The 25,726-nt window shown below is 33.8% G+C and overlaps 1 protein-coding gene across 7 annotated transcripts in view; it reads left to right on the forward strand.

Annotated features, from left to right (window-relative positions):
- Positions 1-25,726, forward strand: part of LOC113511162 (KH domain-containing, RNA-binding, signal transduction-associated protein 2) — a 301,526-nt gene that overhangs the window by 252,813 nt on the left and 22,987 nt on the right. For all 7 annotated transcript variants that reach the window (XR_008253501.1, XM_052900280.1, XM_052900282.1 and 4 more), the window contains 3 exons: positions 9,062-9,159; positions 22,432-22,548; positions 23,452-23,598. Coding sequence is in view for 6 of the 7 variants with exons in the window: in XM_052900280.1 (XP_052756240.1) it covers positions 9,062-9,159; positions 22,432-22,548; positions 23,452-23,598 (362 nt within the window). In the remaining variant the exon portion in view is untranslated. The remainder of the gene's footprint in view (positions 1-9,061; positions 9,160-22,431; positions 22,549-23,451; positions 23,599-25,726) is intronic.

Raw genomic sequence — 25,726 nt, forward strand, 5'->3', positions numbered from 1 at the left:
AATTCGATTGTTTTTTGTTTCTCGCCCCGTCGTTCTTAAAACGATTTGGAAATTTCTTTTTTTATCAGAAAGAATAATATTGAGCGCGATCACCCCTTACGATACCCATGGGAAAGGAAGAATAGAATAGAATAGAATAGAATTTTATTGCTAACTGTATACATATATATAGCAATAACTATTGCTTTGAATTTGACATCAGTATCAACAGTTATACCCTATCGGGCATGCAACAATTTAAGAACAGGTAATTATATTAACATCGAAACATTCAAATACTATTGCCATTACTTGATTACAAATAAATATGAAATATTATGAAGGGATGGTCTATTCTGTGCTGGGATTTACACGACTAATAAATAGATAGATGGATAATTTATTTGCATTACTTACAGCACCCAAATAATAATACAAACATATACATAATACGGGCACACACAGTAAATATATATAGAGAGATAAAAGAATGAAAATTAAAAAAATAAAACAACAAAAAAAAGCAAAATATATAAAACAACAATTTCCTTCTTTCATGCGTGTGCCATAGTAACACAAAATGGTCACAACTCAGTGTACTGTTTTGCCCTCAAATATTAATAAATAAATAATATAATAGACACAACCACTCTTTGGAATCAACTTCCGGCAGCGGTATTTCCGAACCGATACGACATCATAACCTCCAAGAAAAGAGCGTATTCCTTTTTAAAAGGCCGGCAGCACACCCGCAATGCCGTTGGTGTTGTGGATGATCATGGGCGGCGGTAGTCACTTACCATTAGGTGAGACACATGCTTGTTTGCCCCGTGGGTTAAAAAAAAATTATATAATAGAATGTGGTATATGGTGTAGTGCAGAGCTGGACAAATGATGGCCCACGGGCCGAATCCGGCCCGCGATAGAATTCTGTGTGGCCCCTGAAGCATTGTATAAACTATTAATTTGACGTTCTGTCAAATTAATAGTTTATGTAAATCACCACAATGTTGCCAGCATTTGTTTTTCATGTTTTTTGTGACTCAATCTATTAAGCATAGATGACAGTGGTAATACTTTTAATAACACCTTTGTATGATAATTGTACAGTTTGATAATTATCTGATATTAATGCTTAAAAAATTTCTTTTCAATTTTTTTATTCAAATGACTTAATAAATAAATATTTTGATTCAAAAATGTTGGTTTTAAAATTCAGTAATTGACATCCTTAGCAAAAATTAAGCTTAAAATTAGAAAAAAACTGTTTGGCCCGGGGTCAAATTTTCATCTGCAATGTCAAAATATTTGCCCACCCCTGGTGTAGTGTACGAGTATAGTATGGCATATGGTATGGTATATAATATTGTCCACATGGATTGTAGGTAAAAATATATATATTCGGATTATCCTCTCATCGGCTTGTAGCAGTATTTTGCTTTATTTTGAGTTGTATTGGTAAATAAAAATAACTTTTTCCATTACATTTTTACATTTTTTTTTATACCCCTAAGGTGGCGAATAAGCATACGGCCTACCAGAATTATTTATATTTCACGAAACCCATTTCAGTGCTTTATTATGCTGAAACTACTGCCTGAAATGCACTCTACAGACGGATTGCATAATTTAAAAAAATATTTTCACTAAAATATTCACCCGTATTTTAATAACTGTAGAATGGTTGATAATATAGATGTTTACCAGAGGGAGACTTTGTTTAAAAGTCGATTGCTTGGGTACCTCTATCCCATTCGTGTTTCAACCGTGAAGCAGTTGTGTTCGCATGGCTGTGTTCCGGTTTGAAGGGTGGGATATGGCGTGAATTTACTGGGTACAGAGGAATAACACCTGAGTCCTCAGGATTGGCAACGCATGGAGGGGTATCATGGGCGAAACAGTATAGTCTGTTATATCCATGGTACTGCTCATGTCTATAGGCGACGGTTACCACTTTCCATCAGGTGGACCGTCAGCTTGATTGCCATTCTAAGCTGTATTAAAAAAAAACATCAATTTTAACATACAATAATTATATAATATGTCCCTACAGGGGCCAATCTAAAAGTATATCCGAATTAAAAATATCGCCGAATTGAGAACCTCCTTTTTGTGAAGTTGGTTCATAAATAGAAATATTTAATCAATTAATGACTTTTTTAATTTATACTACAATTGAACATTAGCATATGTACCGTCTTTTGGTCAAGCCAATTTGTTGGTTTAAATTTTCATTAATTTATATTCAGGCAAACTATTAACGGATGGGGAGAGAAGGGATTATTAGTAATGGGAATATGGAGACCTATTGCTAGCAATATACTATATCAATCGACCTTCTCGTGGCTCCCCCTGGAAACCATCTTGATTTCGTCACGGTGGACTAATTGACCTGCCTCATCCTCACCTGTCATCTCTTACTGGTGCACCGCTAGTGTATACCGATAGCGCAGGCGGGATTACAATTCCATTATTATTCATTAAAAAAACTATTAACGACTTTAGTCCTCAACCCATAATAGATTTTTTATAATTTCCATGGTGTTCATGTCCATAGACAACAGTTACTATTTACCATCAGTTGCAACAATACTTACAGGCCTTTTCGTGATGCCTAAAAAACTTCCACCCAGCATTAATTGCTGACAAGTATCTATTCGTCTAAAACTTTGACCGTGCTACCCTTATCCAGTTTGAACCGGTCCGAGCCGGCGCTAACTAGATTGAACCGCTTGCTAACTAGTTAGTTACGTCCGGTTGCGGTCAAACTATCCACTGTTAGAACTTTTGTCTACCTGAAATCTATCCTCTTTTTGCTGGATAAACTCCTTTAAACATTAATTCTATACAAATATAGTATTTTTTGTTTAGTTTATGTCTATCCACGGATATAAGACACGTGTCTCTTTATGTGACTTCAACAAGTATATATTATATTACGAGTATATTTAATGTACTAACAACTGGATTTACTTGCGTATATTTTATTTCATTAAAATATTATTTATGCAATTTAGAATGACAAACAAGCTGACGACCTACCTGATGGAAAATGGTAACCGTCGCATATAGACATGAGCAGTACCATGGACATAACAGAGTATACTATTTCCCCCATGCGTTGTCATTCCTGAGGACTCAGGTGTTATTCCTCTGTTCTCTGTAAGTTCACTGCTACATCCCACCCTTCGAACCGAAACACAGCCATGCAAACACAACTGCTTCATGGTAGAAACATGAATGGGATAAAGATGCCCAAGTAAACAACTTTTGTATAAAGTCTCCCTCTGGTAAAAAGCCTAGGATCCCACTGCTGACTTCTACAGATAAAAGACTTTTTAATAGAATTTGTTTAAATGAAAGATAAGCGAAAAGTATAATACACATGGGTGCTTACCCTATTAAGTCGACTTCCAAGCGGTTCCTTATGGAAAGTATCGTGATTGATTTATCGTTGAATTCATCTCGAAAGACTGACTTAGCCCCTTCATCCTTACCTGTCATCCCTTACTGGTGTCCCGACAGTGTATATCGATAACGCAGACGAGGTTACCATTCCAAAAAACTCTGGATGCCTGCTGTTAGCCGCAACCTAGGATTTTCAAGTGATTAGTCGCTTTCGAATGGGATCCCATAGCCCAGACATTATGTGCCTCGAGGCACATGTTAGTAGGTAAGAAACCCACACATCTCATCGTGCTCTGCTCCGGCAAATAGGACGGATTAAAAAGACCGTTCTAAAAAAAAATTATTTTCACACGTTAAAAAAAGGGATTTCTAGGTGGCTACCCTTACTTGTGACCATTTTTTATATACATTTCCTAGCCTTTTGTTTTGTACCATAATTTTAATTAAAACCTGGACCGCATAACTTTAGTTTTTTTCAAAATTCCTCAAACACGGAGCTAGTTAGTTTCTAAATTTGTTTTATTATTTATTTTTCTGTAATATTCTCGTAAATATAAACTTTAAATGTAAAAAGGGGAGGGTAATGGTTTTTTTCTCACATTTATGAACGATACGATAAACGAAAAATTCACAATATAAAAATAAATAAAAATCAGTTATAAATGTAGAAATAAAGGACTTTCAAATATTTTCATTGAAATACATATGGATCAATAATATGTAAAACTATTCTAAATTTCAAATTAATAGCATTAATAATTACTATGACAAACGGACAGATAAATCGCACCATAATGGTTCCTCAGTAACGTTTTGGTACGGTACCCTTAAAAGCTGAAACCCTCGAAAGAAAAAACAACAAAATAAATAAACATCTCCAAGTAACATATTGAGATGGTAAACACTTTTATATTTATTTGTTTAGACTCGCCGAATATATCTTATCTCACTGCCAGTCACTTCATTGAGCAGAATGAAACAAATCTTCAAAAGTTATATAGGAGACAATAGACACAGGATCAAGATATAGATAGACCCTTGTGTTAAGAAGGCTGTGTAACGCACATTCAGTTAAAACTTGAGAATTTCGAGGACTACGTTATCCTACGTTATCTGGGACCGGAGACCCGCAAGGGAAGGGCTTCTAGTTAAAGGAGTATAAACTAGTTCATAGTTCTAGGTGATATGACAGACTTGTGTAATGGTGCGTGCTGATTGGGAACATACATAGACATTTATTACTTTAACACACTGTACAGGGATGACAAATACAGTACAAATAACAATTAAAATTAACAACTAAACTAATAACAATATACCTAAACAAATATAACAAAAACGTAATGATTGTGTCTTATTTTGAATACACTATCGGGACTTAACACGATGACAAACTTTTTTTGCAGGTAGATAGAGGGAGACTTTGTACAAAAGTCGTTTGCTTGACCACTTCTGTCTCATTCACGTTTCTTCCGTGAAGCAGTTATGTTTGCATGGCTGTGTTTCAATTTGAAGGGTGGGATATGACAGTAAATTTACAGGGTACTGAACACCTGAGTCCTCAGGAATAGAAGGTATCACGGTCGAAACAGTATACTCTGTTATGTCCATGCTACTGCTCATGTCTATAGGCGACGGTTACTATTTTCCGTCAGGTGGGCCGTCAGCTTGTTTGGAGTCTTATTAGGGGGACTATGCTCAGCAGTGAAGAGTTGATGACTGATATGATAAAAGTTACAAGAAATCTAAATATCTTAACATCATAGTCATATCCCACTCTACAAACTGAAATATAGTCATACAAACACGAGTGGGATAGAGGTACCCAAGCAAACGACATCTTTACAAAGTCTCCGTCAGATTAAAAAGAGTAATGTATGCCGCGTAATCAAAATATGTCAACAATATTTCAATTTTAATAGAATATAAATTCAGAATAACTCAGCTTCATGCCCATTAAGTATTCGAGAGCTGAAATATTTCCGCGTTGAAAATGAAGCCTCAGTTTAAAGTGCATTTTAAAAACTGTGTCAAGATTAGACTGAACCTGCATACATTAATATTACTATGCAGACTCCTGTTTAAATTAAAAAATAATAAAAAATCTAACAGTTTGTAAACTATCCTTAAGGACTTACAGTCCGTACAGTTTTTATTATAAATATTTTTAAATTAAACAAGTCAAATCAATTGAAAATAAACTGTAAGTAGGCTTATATAGAAGCACTTTTAAATTACCAGTTTTTGTGATACTAAAAACCATACATGTTAATTTTGTTGCCAAACTTCCATTATGAATGCTCTAGGTCATTGGAAATGATTGTTCTCCAATACTTGTGCTAAATCTCCGCTGCCACTGAAGCCTGCCCATACCTGTCCAAAGTTCAGCTCCGAACTAATCCGTCGTTCCAATTTTAATCCTATAACAAAAGTACAAGAATCAATTTCCAATACCGCATCTAAAGTTTGATAGTTTACGTACCAGTGGCTTGTCGGTCTGTTGTCGGATTATGCCAAGTCACTACAGAATAGAGAATTAGATGTCATATTACTTGATTGTAGGCAAATATAGTTTGAATAGTTTATTTCTAGGCTTGGAATATTTCACATGTAATAAAGGAAATATCATAAGCTACGTGAAATCATACGTCACTCCTGCTACGTAGCATCATATATACCTAATGCTACAAATCACTCTGCAATGAAATAGCTACTGCGTTCGAATTTCTTCGTGAATCATCGACTGCACTCGGTTACCAGTGAAGTGAAATCATAGAAGACAATCGACGAGCAAATAGAGACTTTATCACACTGCGTTAAAGTCTCAACACGCTTTCTCTTATCATGAAAATCATGATGTATATTTCACTTTAACAGCCAATAGTCGCGAGTGCGAAAATAAATCATTGCGAGGTAAAATCACTTTTTATGATTTGTCATTTCGATGCTAATAAAAGTAACAATTTCACTAAATGATAATGAATTAAATAGCAACAATCATGGCATATCTAGCAGCCAGCTTTTTTTAGCTCAGGGATCTAGATATCTACCTGTAGTATAATAGAGAATCAAGATTTTACCAGAGGGAGACTTTGCACAAAAGTCGATTGCTTGGGTACCTCTGTTCCATTCGTGTTTCTACCGTGAAGCAGTTGTGTTTGCATGGCTGTGTTTCGGTTTGAAGAGTGGGATATGGCGTGAATTTACTGGATACAGAGGAATAACACCTGAGTCCTCAGGAATGGCAACGCATGGGGGTATCATGGGCGAAACAGTATACTCTGTTATGTCCATGGTACTGCTCATGTCTATAGGCGACGGTTACCACTTTCCATCAGATGGGTCGTCAGCTTGTTTGTCATTCTAAGTTGTATAAAGAAAAAAAGATTAAATTGGTAAATCTTTTTTGATTTTTAGATCTTCCCCTTTTATTTTGTAATATAATTATAAATTTTCGACACAGTTCCCTTTTAAAATTCAGATGTAAATATCTTCAAATCAATTTATAATCAAACAAAAAGCTATCAAAATTAAAATATTCAATATCGGAATATAATTCTATTTATGTTCCATCAAGAAATCAATGTGGATATTCGTCGAAGCGGCGCCTAGTCCTCTTGTCTGCCAAAATTAATATTGGGCTTAATTTGTAGTTACATTTATTATTAATTTGAATTGATTTTGATAACAATAGGAAGTTAATATAATATAATTAGGAAGTTGTAATCCTTGTTAGCTATTAATTGGCTTATTGATTTCTGTTTAAGTACATTCACGTGCAAGTAGCGCCTTCGTCACTATCGTAGAAACAGAACCGCGTTTACAATTCTTTATCTATGTTACTAATAGAGTAATTTTAAAACTTCTTCCAAAAAAAGAATCTCAAATGGCCAGATTTTTTGTAGATATTTTCAATGTAATTTCAATAGTTTTTTTTTTTAATAATTGAAAATGGCAATTTTGTTTATTTTTTAAATTCAAACATAAATTTGTTTCGCGCGTTTTACCATAGATGCATACTTTTATAGTATTTAAGCGCACTTTTTTTATATTTTATTTTTCTTCTTGTCGTAGCATTCCATACATTTTTGAATAGTTCAAAAATCTAATACAAATTTCATGTAAAAATAGACTTTATTCGGAAATCAAACATATAGTCATGAGCACTCGACCTAAACAAACAATAAACACAAATAATGTTATAACTCTTTGACAATTTGATAGACATAATACAGCACCTATAATTTCAGTAAATGCTTTCACATTTTTGGATTGATTGACATGAGATTAGGCACATGAAATATAATATCAAGCCAAAGGTTCCAAATGACAGATGTCACACGAGTATTAAATATGGCCGCGCTGTCAAGTGAAGCCTGAGCGGTGAAAACAAAGCGCGGGAAAATATTGAGGATTGATTGACGAGCTTTTAATACTTTTTTTTTTTATTAACAAGTTAGATACATTTTGTTACGTAAACGGCTACTTTAATTGTGAATAAACAAAAATATAGATAGAGCATCGAGTGTCCAGGAAATGTCATTTTAACTAACATAACTTTGAGACTTATTTTTTTTAACAGAGCAATATGCGTTATTTTTTCAGTCATGCTAATAATTTTATTAAAATTTTCTCAGTTCTGAATAATTCATTAGTCATTTTTGTACGAACGTAGCCGAGTCAAGCCAGTCGGTAAATTGACGAGACAATTTTTTTTTAATGATGGTCAATAGTGTTGCCAGTTTAGCAAATTTAATAAAAATTTGCAATTATCGAAATTTAAAAAATAGATATTGAGTAAATAAATAAATTACTATTTATATTTTGTAAAGATGTTGGTTTAACAATTACTGAACAGGTTTTTGTCTTTTTTTTTTTAGTTCGGTCGTCTACTCACTATTATTCTTAAGATAATGGATAGTGGTATAGTAGATATTTTCTTTTTTTTTAATTACTGTTCTTTCAGATCGAATAACTAATTAGTAAAATTATTCGAACGCGGATATTAGTATATTACAAGTTTAATAGTCGAATTATAAAATTAGTAATTACTAATTATCCGAATAACGAAATCATTCGAATTCGCGCAACGCTAATTCTGATATCCCGATTTACATATACATAGATAAAAAAGTCGATCTGTTTATAAAGAAGCATCTTTATGGTGATACTCCATTTATATAGTCCAAGGACCAGAGGGCCTACCATGAAATGTTTTCCGAAATTTCGGAGTCAAACGAAACAGAAATTTGATGTTAAAATTACATAATACATGGAACCGTTTGGAAATATTAAAAATGTTAAAATATTGTTCCTTTGGACTTTTATGATACGATGTATGACGAACGAAATGTTAAACTCCATTTATTGGTCCGATTTTGGTATAAACAAAAACAGGAAGTTGAGTCCGAAATTTCGGAATTTCATTTCATGGTAGACCCGCAGATCTAATGACGAGCTATCTATAACTATATAGTATCTGTTGATATTCCAACAAACAAGTAAAATTAATATTAGTTTTACTTCACCAAATATATTTTATATTCAAAATTAAACTGGCTCCGGTCTGTGTGATTAGTTCATTTCCAAAATGAATAAGAATATACAATGTAATGATAAACTAAAATTGATCTCTTTCGCAGCAGTAATAGAGTGTACTTTTGTTTGTTCACAGGAGAGTGGAGAGGCGAGAGGCGAATGTTGGACATAACACGCGATAAGCCCGTCAAAGTGTGCGTCCGCGTTGTGGTGCCAGTCCGCGATCATCCTAAAGTGAGTGACGTCATATAACGGTGCATTCACACTGCACAATTTATTTTTAAAAATTTTTTTTATTTGCTAAGTTGAATGAATCCTCCTGAAATTAAACAATAACATTAAGTAATTTTTTATAGCTTGAATAACGCATGTTTTTTTAAGTTGTGAAGGATTTTTAACCATCATCCTCTTCTTACCCTTATCTCAATTATTGTGATCCGCGTAATATAGACTTTTAGGGTTTTATAAAAAGAATATAATTATGTTCTCTTGCTTAATGTTATTAAAATATAAACTATGTTAAAACGACCTTTATTCATTTTTTTTTATTTCACAAATTTCAGTAAAAAGTAGAGGAGGATTAATTTTTTTTTATTTTTTACCAATTTATTATCATCAAAAGTTACGTGGTATGAAAACATAAAAACCTGTTTTGTTTATTTTTTTGCATATTTTAACAACTTATTTGGCCTTTATACTCACATTTTGATTTTCAATCCACAATTTTGAGCTTTTTTATATTTTTTTCTAAGCAAAGACAATTTTTTTAAAATAATATTTTTATTGCTTAAATACCCACTCACTACTTCCTATGCCACTGCGTTAGGTTGACTGGAAGAAATCTATTTTAGAGATAAGTTCGCCTTTGCTAACATTGTTATTAACTTATTGTTGTTACTGTATGTTTTAGTGCAATAAAGAATATATATAAAAAAGACGACTAAGGGAACTTTATGGTCGAGGTTTCCCTCGACCATAAAGTTCCCTTAGTCTAAAAAAACTAAAATATAATGTGTGCACTTACAAAACTTTTAACAGTAAATTAATTTGTATCTATTTTTACGGATTTCTTTTGGACAGAACCCTCAAAATTATAGAAAAAAAGTCTCTGCTGAACACGACTAAAGCTGATTACTTTAGGCAATATAATAGGTTGAAGACGGCACGTTATTCACTCGCCTTACCATATAATGCTTCCTTTGACATAATTATGTACCTATTTCAGCGTAACTCGCTAAGCTGTATGAATACATATAGCAATAGTTTTTTTTCTTTCACCTATAATTTAAGCTTGTATTAAAATAAAAAAAAACAAAAAAGCTTCAGTTTTTTAAATACCGATCCGATTTTGATAAATTTTTTATGGGATCAGTCTATAAGTACATGGTAATGGCTGGAAAAAAGCCATATAGTATATTTGAAAAAAGAAAAAAAACAATTATTTAAATTTTTCAAACCATTTTTGTATCTTGTACCAGAGAGGCCTATATTCAGCAATAGGCAGTTAACGGCTAATATTGAATAATTTATTTATTTATTTATTTATTACATCCACTGGGTGAGCCTTACAGTCTTCCAATACGCTCACCCAGGACAGCATGAGTACAATAACATATAAAAAGGAATATTACACTAAAATATTAAACAAAAAATAATATAAAAAGATTTAACTGAAACAAAAAACGTCTGAACACTGAAATATTCTGTGGTCACTCGACAAAACTCCAGCAAATTGGAGGCAAATACATCCAATTGCGGATACTGGCTCAAAATACCATTGAGTAGTTTCAATAACTGTATATTCTGGCAACCCTATTTACAAACACATGGTCAAAAAAAATCTGTTTTCAATGAAGCATTTGTATAGAAATACTCCATCTATACAATATAAGGTCTATAAAACTAGTCCCCACTTTCCGCCAGGCGGGCCGTGAACTTGTTAGCCATTCCAAATTCTATAAAAAAAAATAATTACATACCGCTCATCTTTCACCCACAGCCTAATTAGAGGCTTTCATACTAGTTAGGGCTGTCCATCAATGTCGAGCGTGTATTGCGTAGACACTGCCGCGTAGCAATTGCTACGAATGCGTAGAGGGTGCTACGTACGTAGATGCCTTCGTAGCGGGACTATAAATTATGGCAATAATAAAGCGAATTACGTACAACTTGTATTATGTAATTTCAACACAATGAAAATTGTTATGAAAATAAATCTACACTAATATAATATAAAAAAGTGTAAGTTTGTTTGTTTGAACGCACTAATCTCCACAACTACCGTGTGGTTCCAACATAGAATGGCCACCACTTCCAGGCAAATTATTAGATCGTTCCTAGGAACAATACATAATAAAAAAAATATTTATTGCAATAAAAAAAAATACTACAAGCTTCATAATACGAAAATATCATACCGGGATCATTGCTACGAAATACTTAAATCTGTCACCGAATACTCGTATCACATCTGTTAATTAAACCCATCTCCATTGTAGTATACGTAATACCAACATAATAAATATAGTAGGGATGGGCGACTTTAAACGTATATAGTTGCAATATCTATATAATATATAGGCCAAATATCTATATATTTCAAAGCACGATATTATCCGTAACACAGCACTTATCATCATCAACATATTGGAAGTCTGTCCACTGCTAAACATAGGCCTCCTTCACATAGATATCCGACCTGGTACGAACGATATCGAAATCGATAATGACTCACTCAATATACAGGTGTCGAATCTAGTATAGGTGATATGGAAATTAAATTCATAAGAACTTTTCGAGCCCACCGTGGATGACACACAGCCATGGAATCTCTCAGGATTTACTCATCAACTTCATTGACACGTTGTTGTGATATGTGTTGGATTTCAATTTACCTAATCGCAATTCATACATTTAATTATATCTAGATATCTATATATATATATATATATATATATATATATATAGATATTGTGTCTATATATCTATCCATACAAATATATAACATATGTGGATGTATGGTACGAATGGGAATTTATTAATACGCTTACGATATACTGAAATCTAATATATAGTTACGAACCGATATCGCACCGGTACGCACCGGTATCCCCCATGCCTAAAATACAGTGACCTGCGTCTGACAATTACGAAGGCAATTCATATCGTCACGCACACACGTAGTACAAGTTACGTGATTTTAGAGTGCATGTCACGTATACTTTAGTCACGCATTATTATCGTCACGCGATATTTTCAGATTTATAGGTACATTTTAATTAATTCGCAATAATAATAGTGGTAAAGTGTCAAATATCATGTTTAAAAGGGTATGTAGTGATGTGACATTATTTTAGTGCTTGTTTTAACGACGTGTGTTTTGCGTTAAACTGATGACAATAAATAAATACACCTAGTCTTTGAAACGTTTTAACTTAGGTTTAATTTAAAAAATAAATGACTTTGAAGTGTATAGATTGAATTTTTTTTATACCACTGAGGTGGCAAACAAGCATACGGCCCACCTGATGGTAAGTGGTTACCGTAGCCTATGAACGCCTGCAATACCAGAGGTATTACGCGTGCGTTGCCGACCCTGAAGAAACCTCTTTACCCCCCTTTTGAAGAACCCCATGCTGTAGTCTCTTGAGAAAACCTCGGCAGAGAGCTGATATAATGAAAAGATAAAATTTGATGCGTACTACATTGCAGTTTGATGGCAAGTAAGTTACAGTACATAACCAGAGAGAGACTTTACAAAAGTCGATTGCTTGGATACCTCTGTCCCATTCGTGTTTCTATCGTGAAGCAGATGTGTTTGCATGGCTGTGTTTCGGTTTGAAGAGTGGGATATGGCGTAAATTTACAGGGTACAGAGGAATAACACCTGAGTCCTCAGGAATGGCAATGGCAGGGGGGTATCATAAGCGAAACAGTGTACTCTGTCATGTCCATGGTACTGCTCATGTCTATAGGTGACGACGTACGTGACGAAACCATATGGTTAATTCTTGTCGAATTCATCATGGTGGGCCAACTAACCTGCATTCATTCTCATCTATCATCTTGCACTGGTGCCCCGCCAGTGTATATCGATAGCACGGGCGGGGTTACCAATCCATTTTCATCTATTAAAAAAAAAAAGTATCAAGAGTGTGTATATCCAGATTATTTATTCTCATGATACTATCAAGAAAATAAATAGTTACCGATTTAAAGTAGTTTATCCTATATCTTGGGGCACAGCACTTAGTGTTAGAGCGGCGGCCGCCATGTTTGCTTATCTCTCAACCATCGTACGGGTTATCGTGAACACCCTTATGTCTCAGTCCTCTATATTCTACGTGACTAACTATATACTAATCGGGTTATGTATATATATATACAATTTTATTGTGCATATATATATATATATATATATATGCACAATAAAATTGTCTTTCCATAAATTTCTCTCATTAGAAGGGCGAGGGGGGGGGGGGGGGGATCAATAGCTGTCACGCTTGACAGGCGGGTTGGTAACAACAGTTCGGCTTTAGTCTTGTTTAAAAGGGACGCCACTGTCCATCCTTCGACTGTTAAGAAGATTTTAAAGTGGGCTATGCCTATAAAAAAAACCTATGCCTGTTCCACTCATGTTACCACTACCAAGCAACTGTGGTTGCATGGCTGATTCTGTTAGAAGAGTAGGTAGGATGTAACTACTCTACAGTAGAGGAAAGGGATTGTTAGTAATGGAGACTGAGAATCCCATTGCTAGCAATATAACCAATCAGGTCGACCTCCTCGCGGTTTCCCCTGGAAACTATCATGGTTAATTCCTGATGAATTCATCATGATGGGCCATTTATGGCATGGAATGACAGGCCAGTTTGGCCTGTTTTCATTCTCATCTATCACTTTTCACTGGTGCTCCGCCAGCGTATTCTATGTATAATATATAAGTGTGCCTTAATAAATAAATACCTTAGTCCTCCAAAATAGCAATGCAATAGGAGTACCATGGGCTTCACAGTTACACATTAGGCTCGTAGATTTATTCAAAGCTGTGATAAAATATCAACCCTCATCTGTCATGAGGGTTGTCATTTTACATCAGACGAGTTGACAGTTTAGTTTATTCTGAGTTATATAAAATTACAATGGCTCAAATAAAATTTTATTTTACATTTTGATTAATTGCTTAATAAATTCAGCAGACGATATGTGGGAAATTTAATACATACATACATACATATCTGTCACGCCTGTCTCCCATTAGGGTAGGCAGAAACAATGGAACGCTAATAGCTTCGATTCAAACGAACCTCTTTCGTTTCTTCCACATTCATCAATCTTTTCATACACGCTCACCAGTTGCGGGTACTTTTAAATTGGCCCTTCTTCAGCACGTCGCCTACTTGGTCAACATACGTCCGTCTAGGGCGGCCCCTATCGACATCTCCATTCATTCTTGCTCGATAAATCTCTTTCGTAATTCTTCTTTCATCCATCCTCTCCAAATGACCAAACCAACTGGGGAATTTAATACATAATTTAATATTCTTTTCCGTAAATAAAACGTCTAAGTGAAGCACTTATGGTGTCAATTTTAATATGGGATCGATACTAATAATTAATGACTTTTTTATTGGTAGGATGGTATACTGTAAAAATAATTATTCAACACTGTTACAAAAAAACAGAGGGCTTAATAAAAAAAATACTGAACGTATTATAAACAGCGCCATCTAGTTCCGAACTTATTAATTTCTATTTAACTTAATTTCTATTCAATACCATTTCCTTCATCGTCGTCATATTCGGCGCCAACTGTCCACTGCTGAACATAGGCCTTCCTCATTAGGGGATTTTGCCAGTAGTTGCCACGCTTGGCAGGCAGGTTTGCAACTGCGATTAACTTTAATGATATTTTAAGAGAGACACTACTGCTTATCTCTTAACCATTAAGTTCCCTTAGTCGCCTCTTACGACTCCCATAGGAAAGGAAGAGATTGTCCATTCTCTACTGGGACCACTCGGCTAGTAGACTCAAGGCTATTATTTCCTTGTACTTGTAATTAAAAAAAAAATAACAAAAAATCCGAGCCGGTATGTACTGCAACTTAAGATCATCATATAACAAGGTTGTCAAAACACGAATACGGTAAAAAAAAAAATATTTTCTACCAACCTTTTCTTATAAATAACTAATTAACCGCACCGACTTCACTTGGATAGATAGAAAAAAAAATTGTGTTTTATATAAGCTTTAATAGGTAAATTTCTGTCAGCTTAGGTAATATTTTTTGTATTTTTCTAAGGGATCTTTAATTTTTGAAAACAATATTATAGCCTATATTACTGGCTGATAATTTAACTTTCCATAGGTGAAAATTTTAAAAAGTTAGTCTAGTAGTTTTTGTATTCATCCATTACAAACAAACATATATACAAAAACTTAAATCTTTAAACTTTTAATATTTATATAGGAAAAAAAATGAAAATCTGCGTTAAAACCAACAGCACTTAATTTTTCGAGCGGCGGCCGCTATGTTGGTTCAACTCTCGACTTCTGCCCGCCGAGCGCACTTGCGTAGCTTGCGTGCGAATCCTTTTGACCCAGTTTCTGTATGTTCACACAATTATTAATGTATTTTGTTGCAATATTGTAATTTATTGTACAAGTTGTTAAGTACATATCACTCAGACAAACAAGTGGCATGATACAGAAATTACTATTTCGTGAAAAAGATTGTTTTTTTTTTATTTAGGCGTGAGTAACAATGAGTATTGGATGAAACTTATATACATATATTATGCTTTAATAATATAATTGTGAAAGTAAGTTTATTTGTAACTTAATGAGGCTTTAACGGCTCAACCAATTGTGTTTGAAATTCGAATTTAGTATATTCAAGATAAGACATTTTAAGAAATTATAATAAAATTTAATATATTTTTAAACTTGCAACATTAGAAGACTATAGTTGTAGACCGTTCGTCCGTTAGACATAAAATATTAAAAGTTTTGTTAATGAATAGTTTTATTAGGCACTACACGCGCTTTTGTATCATCCAATTTTATTATAAAAGTCGAGGCATGAAAAACGTATTTCATTTTTACCAAGAATATCTCAACTTCAAGCGCAAACAAGATTTAAATTAAGACTTCTCTGTATTTCAATCAGTCAAGATATCCTGGCCACTCAGGCGAAGTCACAGATAAAAATTAGTAGATTATTCATAATTTACAAGATAAAATTGCTACTTCAATCGTAGCAGAATTAATATATAAACAATACAGATGTAACTAAATCCTATTTATTATAAAAGGAGTACAAAAAATCGGTCAATTAAACAATTAATTACATAATCAAAACAAAATTGCTAAAGATATAACATTGAAACTCATAACAAAATAACTAAAACAAAAACAACTAAAAATTACAAATGAATTAAGAATCTCCTCCTTTGAAGTGGCTTAATTAAAATGGCGGCGTTTCGCATACATGCAGAGTGCACGTATGCGTAAATTGTAAACAAATGTAACTCAATTGTAACATTGTTCACGCTGGCAGCTAGAACGAAATGCTTTCGTGAAACAATAAACTACGCTTCCACGGTTGTCAAAGACAATATAGAGTTATGACTTTTTCCAGCATAGTAAATAGAAGTTTTTTTTTTCTATCTAGTGCTACTAAATTGTCAAAATGTTTTTAACATATATTATGAAAAAAAATCACAAATTAGCGGATTGTCTTTTAATTATTTATTTTGTAATTAATTTAATAATTTAACTTATTTATAATGAATAGTTAATTCAACAGTTTTTAAATATTCGATAGGTATTTAAGAAATATTTATGATTATTGAATTTTATTTCACAGCACAGAGTAGGTAACCACTGCGTTATTAAGAGTTTACACTGGTGTAAACTCTTAATAACGCAGTGGTTACCTACTCTGTGCTGTGAAATAAAATTCAATAATCATAATGACCTTTGAATCCTTATAATGACGAAACTGAAAAATGAATCTATGTAATTATCTAAAAGTATCAATACAATAAAATAAATGTATATTTATAGCTTTGAACCATTTATGATATATCTTTGCTAAATATATATATATATATATATATATATATATATATATATATATATATATATATATATATATATATATATATATATATATATATATATATATATATATATATATATATATATATATATATATATATATACATTATATAGGTATCATAAAAGACCCAGTTACAGCTGCTTTGTAATGGAAAAATTTAAAAATCAATGAACTGGCTACATAGGTTTTATACAAACATGTTTTGTTCAAAGTGACATGAATCAGGCGATTAAAGGAGAGCAACTGTATTTTTCGATACTCATAAATATTTGTATTTGGAACATTACAAATGATTTTGTTTTTTAATATTATTTGTTTTCATATAGTTTTGGCTCTTTCGCTTATAAGTTGTTTATATTTTCGTAACAAGTCAAATTTGCATCTCTCTAAAATACACCGCTTAATTACTTCTAATGAGCTCTTTGATATTTAATTGACAATGATGGCGAGTCACTCGACAATTCGAACGTGATAAATTGTAAACCGCGATTTGTGGCATTTATTGAAGGTGCTTAATATAGTAATAATAACAGGAGATAATGTAAACAAAGGTGAACTTAACTCTTAAAAGAGATCTTTTCCAACCAGCCTAATGCCCACTACATAAGAAGTAGTAAGAATATAACAATTAAAATATAACAATTTTTTTTTAATTTAATAATTGTGAAATAAAATCAAATAATATAATATTGAATAAGGTTTTTTAACGTAACCTATCGTTGCTCCTTTTTTGCAAAAAATTACGTTTAAAATTGAAACAAACATTAAAAGCGGGAATAAGAAATAATTACTTGACCATCAAAAGTTTTGACTTTAGTAATCTATCAAAAGGTCAAGTAAAAAGAAGTCATATAATTTGATATTTGGCAGAGAGATTACATTTACATTTGACATTTACCAGAGGGAAACTTTATACAAAAGTTGATGACTTTTTGGCTTGGATATATTAATCCATTCGTATTTCTACCATAAAGCAGTTATTTTTGCATGGCTGTATTTCGATTTGAAGAGTAAGATATGGCAACAAAATTACAGGGTATAGAGACATGATACCTTTATCCTCAGGAATGGCAACGAATGAAGGGTATCATGAATGACACAGTATACTATTTTTTTTTGATGGGTGAAAATGGTATGGCAACCCCGCCTGCGCTAACGGGATACGCTGGCGGAGCACCGGTGAGAATAAAAACAGGCCAGTCATGATGAATTCATCGGGAATTAACTATGATAGTTTCCAGGGGGAACTGCGAGGAGGTCGACCTGGTTGGGTATATTGCTAGCAATGGGATTCTCAGTTTCCATTACTAACAATCCCTTTCCCTCACAGATTACTATGTTATGCCCAGTTAAAAAAGTTTTAGTAAAGCATTTGTATAAAGACACTGTATGTATGGGCGAGAGATGGGCAGGAATGTCTCTTTTAAAACATCTCTAAAGCCTGACTGCGGTTGCCAAACGTGGCAACTACTGGCAAAACCCCCCAAGGGGTGGCGTATGTTCAGCAGTAGACAGTTAAAGGCTGATATGGTGATGATGATGACTGTATCTATATAATCACCAGGAAGGAAATACAAAGAAGGAAAGTATTTATTATAAATGTAATAAAATATAATATAATATAATACATCCCTAGTGTTGCAAATGTCCATAAGTTTTTTTTTTATACAACTTAGAATGGCAAACAAGCTGACGGCCCACCTGATGGAAAGTGGTAACCGTCGCATATAGACATGAGCAGTACCATGGACATAACAGAGTATACTGTTTCGCCCATGACACCCCCCATGCGTTGCCATTCCTTAAAACTCAGTTGTTATTCCTCTGTACCTTGTAAATTCACGCCATACCCCACCCTTCAAACCGAAACACAGCCATGCCACAACTGCTTTATGGTTGAAACACAAATGGGACAGAGGTACCCAAGCAATCGACTTTTGTACAAGGTCTCCCTCTGGTAGCTACAGTGACCGTTTACTAATAGACTGGCTGTATGTTAGTTTGACACCTTCGTGGTATTAAAAAAAATTTAAAAATATTAAAAAAAAAATAAGGAATAGAATTAACAATGCAGATTTGTAAAAGTTTAATAGTTTAATATTTATTCTGTAACATATAATACTAGCTTTTACCCACGATTTCGTTCGCATAATCGGGATATAATCACTATCTGGAATAGTAACCTATTGCCTTCTCCGTCCCATATAGGTAGTATCTATTCGTATATACCAAATTTCATAGTAATTAAGACTAATAATAATTGTTAAGGCGCCAGATAGTAACAAACAAATAGGCAAACACACTTTCACATTTATAATATTAGTAAGGATTATATTAAAGTTGGAAGAATAAGCAAGCTGAAGTGGCAATGAGCTGGTCACATAGCTTGAAGAACCGACGACTGATGGGGAAGAAAGGTTCTTGAGTAACGACCATGTACGGATAAATACAGTGTAAGACGACCCCACACTGGATGGAGTGACGACCTGAAATGCATTACAGGGAGTCAGTGGATGCAGGTGGCTCAGGACCCTTCTTTATGGCAAAAAACAAAGCAATAAAGCAAAAAATATGGGGGAGGCTTATGTCCAGCAGTGGACGGATAATGGCTGAAATAATGATATTAACTTTAATATTAATAGAAATAAATAAATACACGAGCAAATTCACGAATAACGAGTAGTTACGGTAACAATAAAAATGCCCTTTTTAAGTCCGTTAAAAAGCGAAGGCACTTCTGTCGATCTTCAAACGATTAAGTCGACTCCGACCGCATTTCCCCCTGACAGATGTGGCTTATGGGATTGCGTCTTTGCATTCTGTGTAGACATACCTTAATCGGTAATCAATACTCTGACAGAGACAGACACGTATTGGGCAAAAAAGTAAATTGCCAAGACGTTTAGATCACTTGCCTCAAGATGGAGACTCTCAATACAAACGCTTTGCTAAAAACAGGCCAACTTTTTTATCCATGTGTGCGTACATAGAGATACTAGAAAGTACAGTCAACACGTACTCAACACGTGAGATAAATGTATATTGTAAGTTCGAGTTGAAAAAATAATTACAAAATTCTTACGTCTTTTTTTATACCACAAAGTTGGCAAACAAACATAACTCCTTGCTTTCCAAAAATCAATCTGGGAGAATTTCAATTGAATTACTTGCAACACTGAAAAGTGGTCCGCTTTATTTATTAAAAAAAAAGAAAACAATATACGTCAACCAAACGTCACTTTCGCCTTTTTTGACAGTTGACACTCCATCTTGCAGTACATAATCTAAGCCAAGACTGGATAATATTTTGACAAATAATCGTAAGGAAAAACCAACCATCAATAAATGTTGCTTTTAATTAGCTTTCTTACTTATTCCCGGATAAAAAAAAGTGATGGATGATAGAAATTGGGTTATATTATCTTCAAGAGTTCGTAAACGGGATCCTTTATCCTAATAGTATGTGTTCTCATAAATTCCATTTTTAAATTGATTACGTCATTTCGCCTACAACTTTTCGTATTTGCAGTCACTCATAAACCGCCATTTTAAGCCTTACATATACAATAATAAAACACTTCCATATATCTTTAAGGTTTCATATATCGTATTACTTATAAAATCAATCCGACCTTTTACATTTAGATGAACATATATCGTTGATGACCTTTAAGAGTAATCCACATATCACATTTCATATATAACATATCTATTGGATAACGAAGCCTTTGCATTTCAAGATTAAAAGATGAAATATCCAATACATAACAAGATAAAGATATTGTATTATGTATTGTAATGATCTTTATAGAATTTTTCTTATAACAAATGATCAAAGAACCCGCGATTTGGGGGTCAAAATCGAAGATAACCATGCCAGTTATAGGCGTTAAGCTATACCGTCTGCATATACTCGTATGAACAACTTCAATAAATATTAATAAAAAAGTACATTTTCACCGAAGTCAAACACGAGAAAAAATCAATCGATTGAAAAACAACAAGATTTATTGACAACCGGGGATGTTAACAGCGTTGGCAATGCGCACGTAATGCCCCTGATATTGCAGGCGTTCATAAGCTACGGTATGCGCTTACCATCGGATGATTCTTACGTATGTTTACCGAGAAAAAACCTCAGTGATGTGCGCACGTAATGCCCCTGATATTGCAGGCGTTCATAAGCTACGGTATGCGCTTACCATCGGAAAAAAAGTTAACACATAAGAGAATAGTAGACAAAATTGAAAATAAACGTCTGTTTATTGGTTTGCCCCCTCTCGGCGCGTTATGCAATTTGAAATGAAGACGGATACAAGCTACTTTATATTTCGGCCAATCAATATATCGCGGGTCACGTGGACGAAGGCACGCGTAAAAACTTATGTAATATAAACAACGACAAGAAAAATAAGAAGGCGGCACGTAAATAGTTTTATTTTGCTAAGTTCCCTAAATAAACCCTTACGACTGAGTTGAGTACCAAACAAATACTTCGGCGATATCCGTTGACGAATAATCTCTCGCACGTTAAGTACGAAACAAAATGGACGCCAAATTCCAACTGTATTTACCGCGTTTTATTTACAGTCTTACTTAAGACATTAAGTAGACTTATTTATTTATTAAACACTTTAATTCACTAATATTACAGTACTTGTTGAAGAATTTTCAATAAGTATAATGTAGTACAAAAGGCGGTCTTGTTACTAAGCAATATCTTCCAGACGACCTTTGGGTGGTAGGAATCAAAGAATGAATAGGTAGGTGGCGCGTTAAAAAAATTTATCTAAACATGTGAAAATAAGCACAACTAAAAATGGATATAGTTTGAGAAAAACTCGCATATTAATTTTTTTACTACCCGCAATAACTCTTTGGAATCAACTTCCAGCAGCAGTATTTCCGAATCGATACGACATCATAACCTTCAAGAAAAGAGCATATTTTTTTTAAATGATTATAAATAAAATAAAAAAATAAAATTACTTTATTATACAATAAACTAACTTTTAAAACATAACTTTTTTGTGCCATACAAATATACTCGTGCTAGACGTCACGTGTGATTTCTCGTGCCTCAAGCTAAAATAAATTTGCTCCGTCACGCACCTTTCATTAGAACACTTGTTTTATTTAATAATATTTCGAATATTTCCGTACCTCTGATCTCTTTATATGTTCTCTGACAGAATTCGCAAGGGCTGGAATGTTTACTATTTGTTATATTGTAAAATCTAATCAATGTTCTTTGTTGTACCATGTTGAAATGTATCCTGTAAGAGCATGGAAATAAGGAAATAATATTTTTATTTCCAAAATATACAAACAAACAAACTCATTTCCAAAATCAAGCTTTTAACATTTCTTTTTTTATTTCCAGTTCAATTTCGTGGGCAAGTTACTAGGGCCCAAAGGAAACTCCCTAAAACGACTTCAGGAAGACACGATGTGCAAAATGGCTGTACTCGGCCGCGGATCTATGAAAGATCGTCAAAAGGTATGTAGAAATCTCAGATTATTATCTGAGATTATATATTATATTATTATATATTATTAATATGAAGTTGTAAGGCAAGGTTGTCCGTACCTGTAAAATATTTCACCAGATTTTGGGGACTTTGTATAAAAGATGTTTGCTTGGATATCTCTGTCCCATTCGTGTTTCTACCGTGAAGCAGTTATGTTTGCATGACTGTGTTTCGGTTTAAAAGGTGGGATATGGCAGTAAATTTACAAGATATTGAGGAATAACACCTGAGTCCTCAGGAATGACAACGCATGGGGGGTATCATGGGCGAAACAGTATACTCTTTTATGTCCATGGTACTGCTCATGTCTATAGGAGACAGTTACCACTTTGTTGCATATAAAAAAATCTATGAAAAGTCTAATAAAAGCGATAAAAGCCTTAACAAATATTTTTTAGAGTTTTTATTAATCTCGCTCGTTTCGATATCACACAAAAACTATTGTACCAAATTTAATATGATTTTTACACTTATGTTCCGGAAGGTCTAAATTTAAATATCGTATATGTTTTATCTTATCCTTAGAGAAGTAATAACTTATGAATTTCCAAAATCTACGCATAAGAGATTGCGAAAGGTCCAAGCCAAAAATAGCAAACTATGATACGGGCCATAATCAGAGTTTCTAAATGGAGATACCTATCTAACCAGAAGTGCAAAAATGACAGAAATATCCAGAAGTTCCTTTGTCTCGATATCTTCTTTTTTTTTAATAAATATAAATCTACCGGCAAATTTAGCAGTAATTAAATTATAGTGTATAAAAAATTCAGACCCGATAACTAACGCTGTTGTCAAAATTTTGCATCCGTGCTAAGTCGGGGTGGGCCGCCAATATTAAAATAAAAACATATCATCTGTTTGACCCTCAGGAGGAAGAGTTACGTGTATCAGGGGACCCGAAGTTCGCACACTTATCAGACGAGCTCCACGTAGAAATCAGCGCATTCGCCACTCCGGCGGAAGCCCATGCGCGGATCGCGTATGCCCTCGCTGAGCTAAGGAGATTTTTAGTACCGGTAAGTTATTTTTTATGATATTTAGACAAAACGGTGACCATAGACTTGTGTGGTCGAGAGTGGCCTTCGTCTATATCTCTTTGGATTGTAGTAAATCTGTATGTTACTGGTAATTCAGATTAAATATAAGAAAAGAATGAGCCACTACTTTTTTCCCTGGGTATAGTAAAAGGCAACTAAGAGAACTTAGTGGGACGGGCAGCAATGTCCTTCTTGAAGCATCGCCAAGACCTAACTGCGGTTGCCAATCCAGTTACCAAACGTGGAAACTACTGGCAAAGCCCCCCAATAGGGGGAGGCCTATATTCAGCAGTGGTCAGTTAACAGCTGATATGGTAAACCATAAAATTAAAAGGCTAAAAGATAGATTTATGGGGAATAGCGCCTCAGAATCGGCTCTCTTGTCCATGCTAAAGATTTCGATTACATCCTGCATACCTACGTAATATAACCTCATATACCTAATTTCGTCAGTGGGTCTACCATGAAATGAAATTCCGAAATTTCGGACTCAATTTCGTGTTTTTGTTCATACCAAAATCAGACCAATAAATGGAGTTTAACATTTCGTTCGTCATACATCCTATCATAAAAGTCCAAAGGAACAATATTTTAACATTTTTAATATTTCCAAGCGGCAAGTATTATATAATTTTAACATCAAATTTCTGTTTCGGTTGACTCCGAAATTTCGGAAAACATTTCATGGTAGGCCCTCAGCATATCAGCCGTCTACTGCTCACTGCTGAATATAGACCTTCCCCAAAAGGGGGGTTTTGTCAAGAGCTGCCACGCTTGGCAGGCGGATTGGTAACCGCAGTTAGAACAACATTTGATGTTCTAAAAGAAATCTGCTGCCTATCCCTCGACTATTACGTTCCCTTAATCGCCTCTTACGATATCTGCGAGAAACGGAGTGGTCTATTCTATGCCGGGATCACACGATGACTTTTATATAATTAGTTTATATAATTTAATATCCAAGAGTCAATGTGCGTCAGACATATTATTTATTACGCTAAAACACTGTCTAAGCATCATATAATTACTCTAACAATCTGATAACAACGAAACTAAATAATGTTATTTCAAGTCACCTAAAATTGTTCTCTATTATTATCTAACTTAGGTTTAGATTCGCTTGATCAAAACGAAATATTTTCACTACTAAATCTTGTGCCAAAAGAGTTACGCCTGTAGCTGCCAATCCCCTATTAGTTAAGCGTGAAGATAAATAGATAAAGTGCTTGTACAGGTGTATTTTAAACTAGCTATTCGCCCTTGCTTCACACGGGTAGATAGAAAGATGAAGTAATATTTTGTTTATACCTTAAGGCTAATATATAATACGTATAATTAAAAACCATGTAATAATAATAATATTTTACATAAGCAAAGATTTGATCTTTTGGGTTTTTTTTTTAATTTCAAGGGCTTTTACCTACTTCAGATATATCAGCCCTATCGTACCCTGAACTGATTTCTCAGATAAGGTTTTATCTACTTTCCCTACTCACGGAAACAGAGGAATTAATGGGTATCAATAATTTACAGAGATGTTCAAAAATATCTGATTTGGGTGCAGCCAATATAGATTGAATAAGACCAATATTTAATTTATTTATCTGAAAATGGCGCGTGAGTTATTCTCTTTCTATCGTATTTATACAACGCTCTAATTATTATAATCTTCGAAGGATTCTAAAATTTTTTTGGTTGAGAAGTTTTTCAGTTTATCCATTACAAACAAACAAATCTTTCCTTTTTATAATATTAGTGAAAAATAAATATACTCCATTGCAAGATGGTGGCGACAGTATATGCTAACTCATGCTGTACTCAAAAAGTAAAAAAAAAATATTAGGAGTGACAAAAAAGTAGCTGGTTCACGTGTTAACCATCCCAGAATATACTGTGATGCCCATAGTGTTGAAATCACTCACGTGTTGTCATTCTTCATATACTCGATATTGATTGTTAGTTAAAAGTTTTTATTGTCAGTTAATCAAATTTTTCTTGGAGGAAAAGGAATTGTTAGTTATGGGTTTTAACAGCCCCATTGCTATCAGGTCGACCACCACGCGGTTCCCCCTGGAAACAATCGTGGTTAGTTCTTATCAAATGTTGT

The sequence above is a fragment of the Galleria mellonella genome, unplaced genomic scaffold (assembly GCF_026898425.1).
Source record: "Galleria mellonella isolate WM207_F2 unplaced genomic scaffold, CSIRO_AGI_GalMel_v1 utg643, whole genome shotgun sequence".
In the NCBI taxonomy this organism is placed as follows: Eukaryota; Metazoa; Arthropoda; class Insecta; order Lepidoptera; family Pyralidae; genus Galleria; species Galleria mellonella.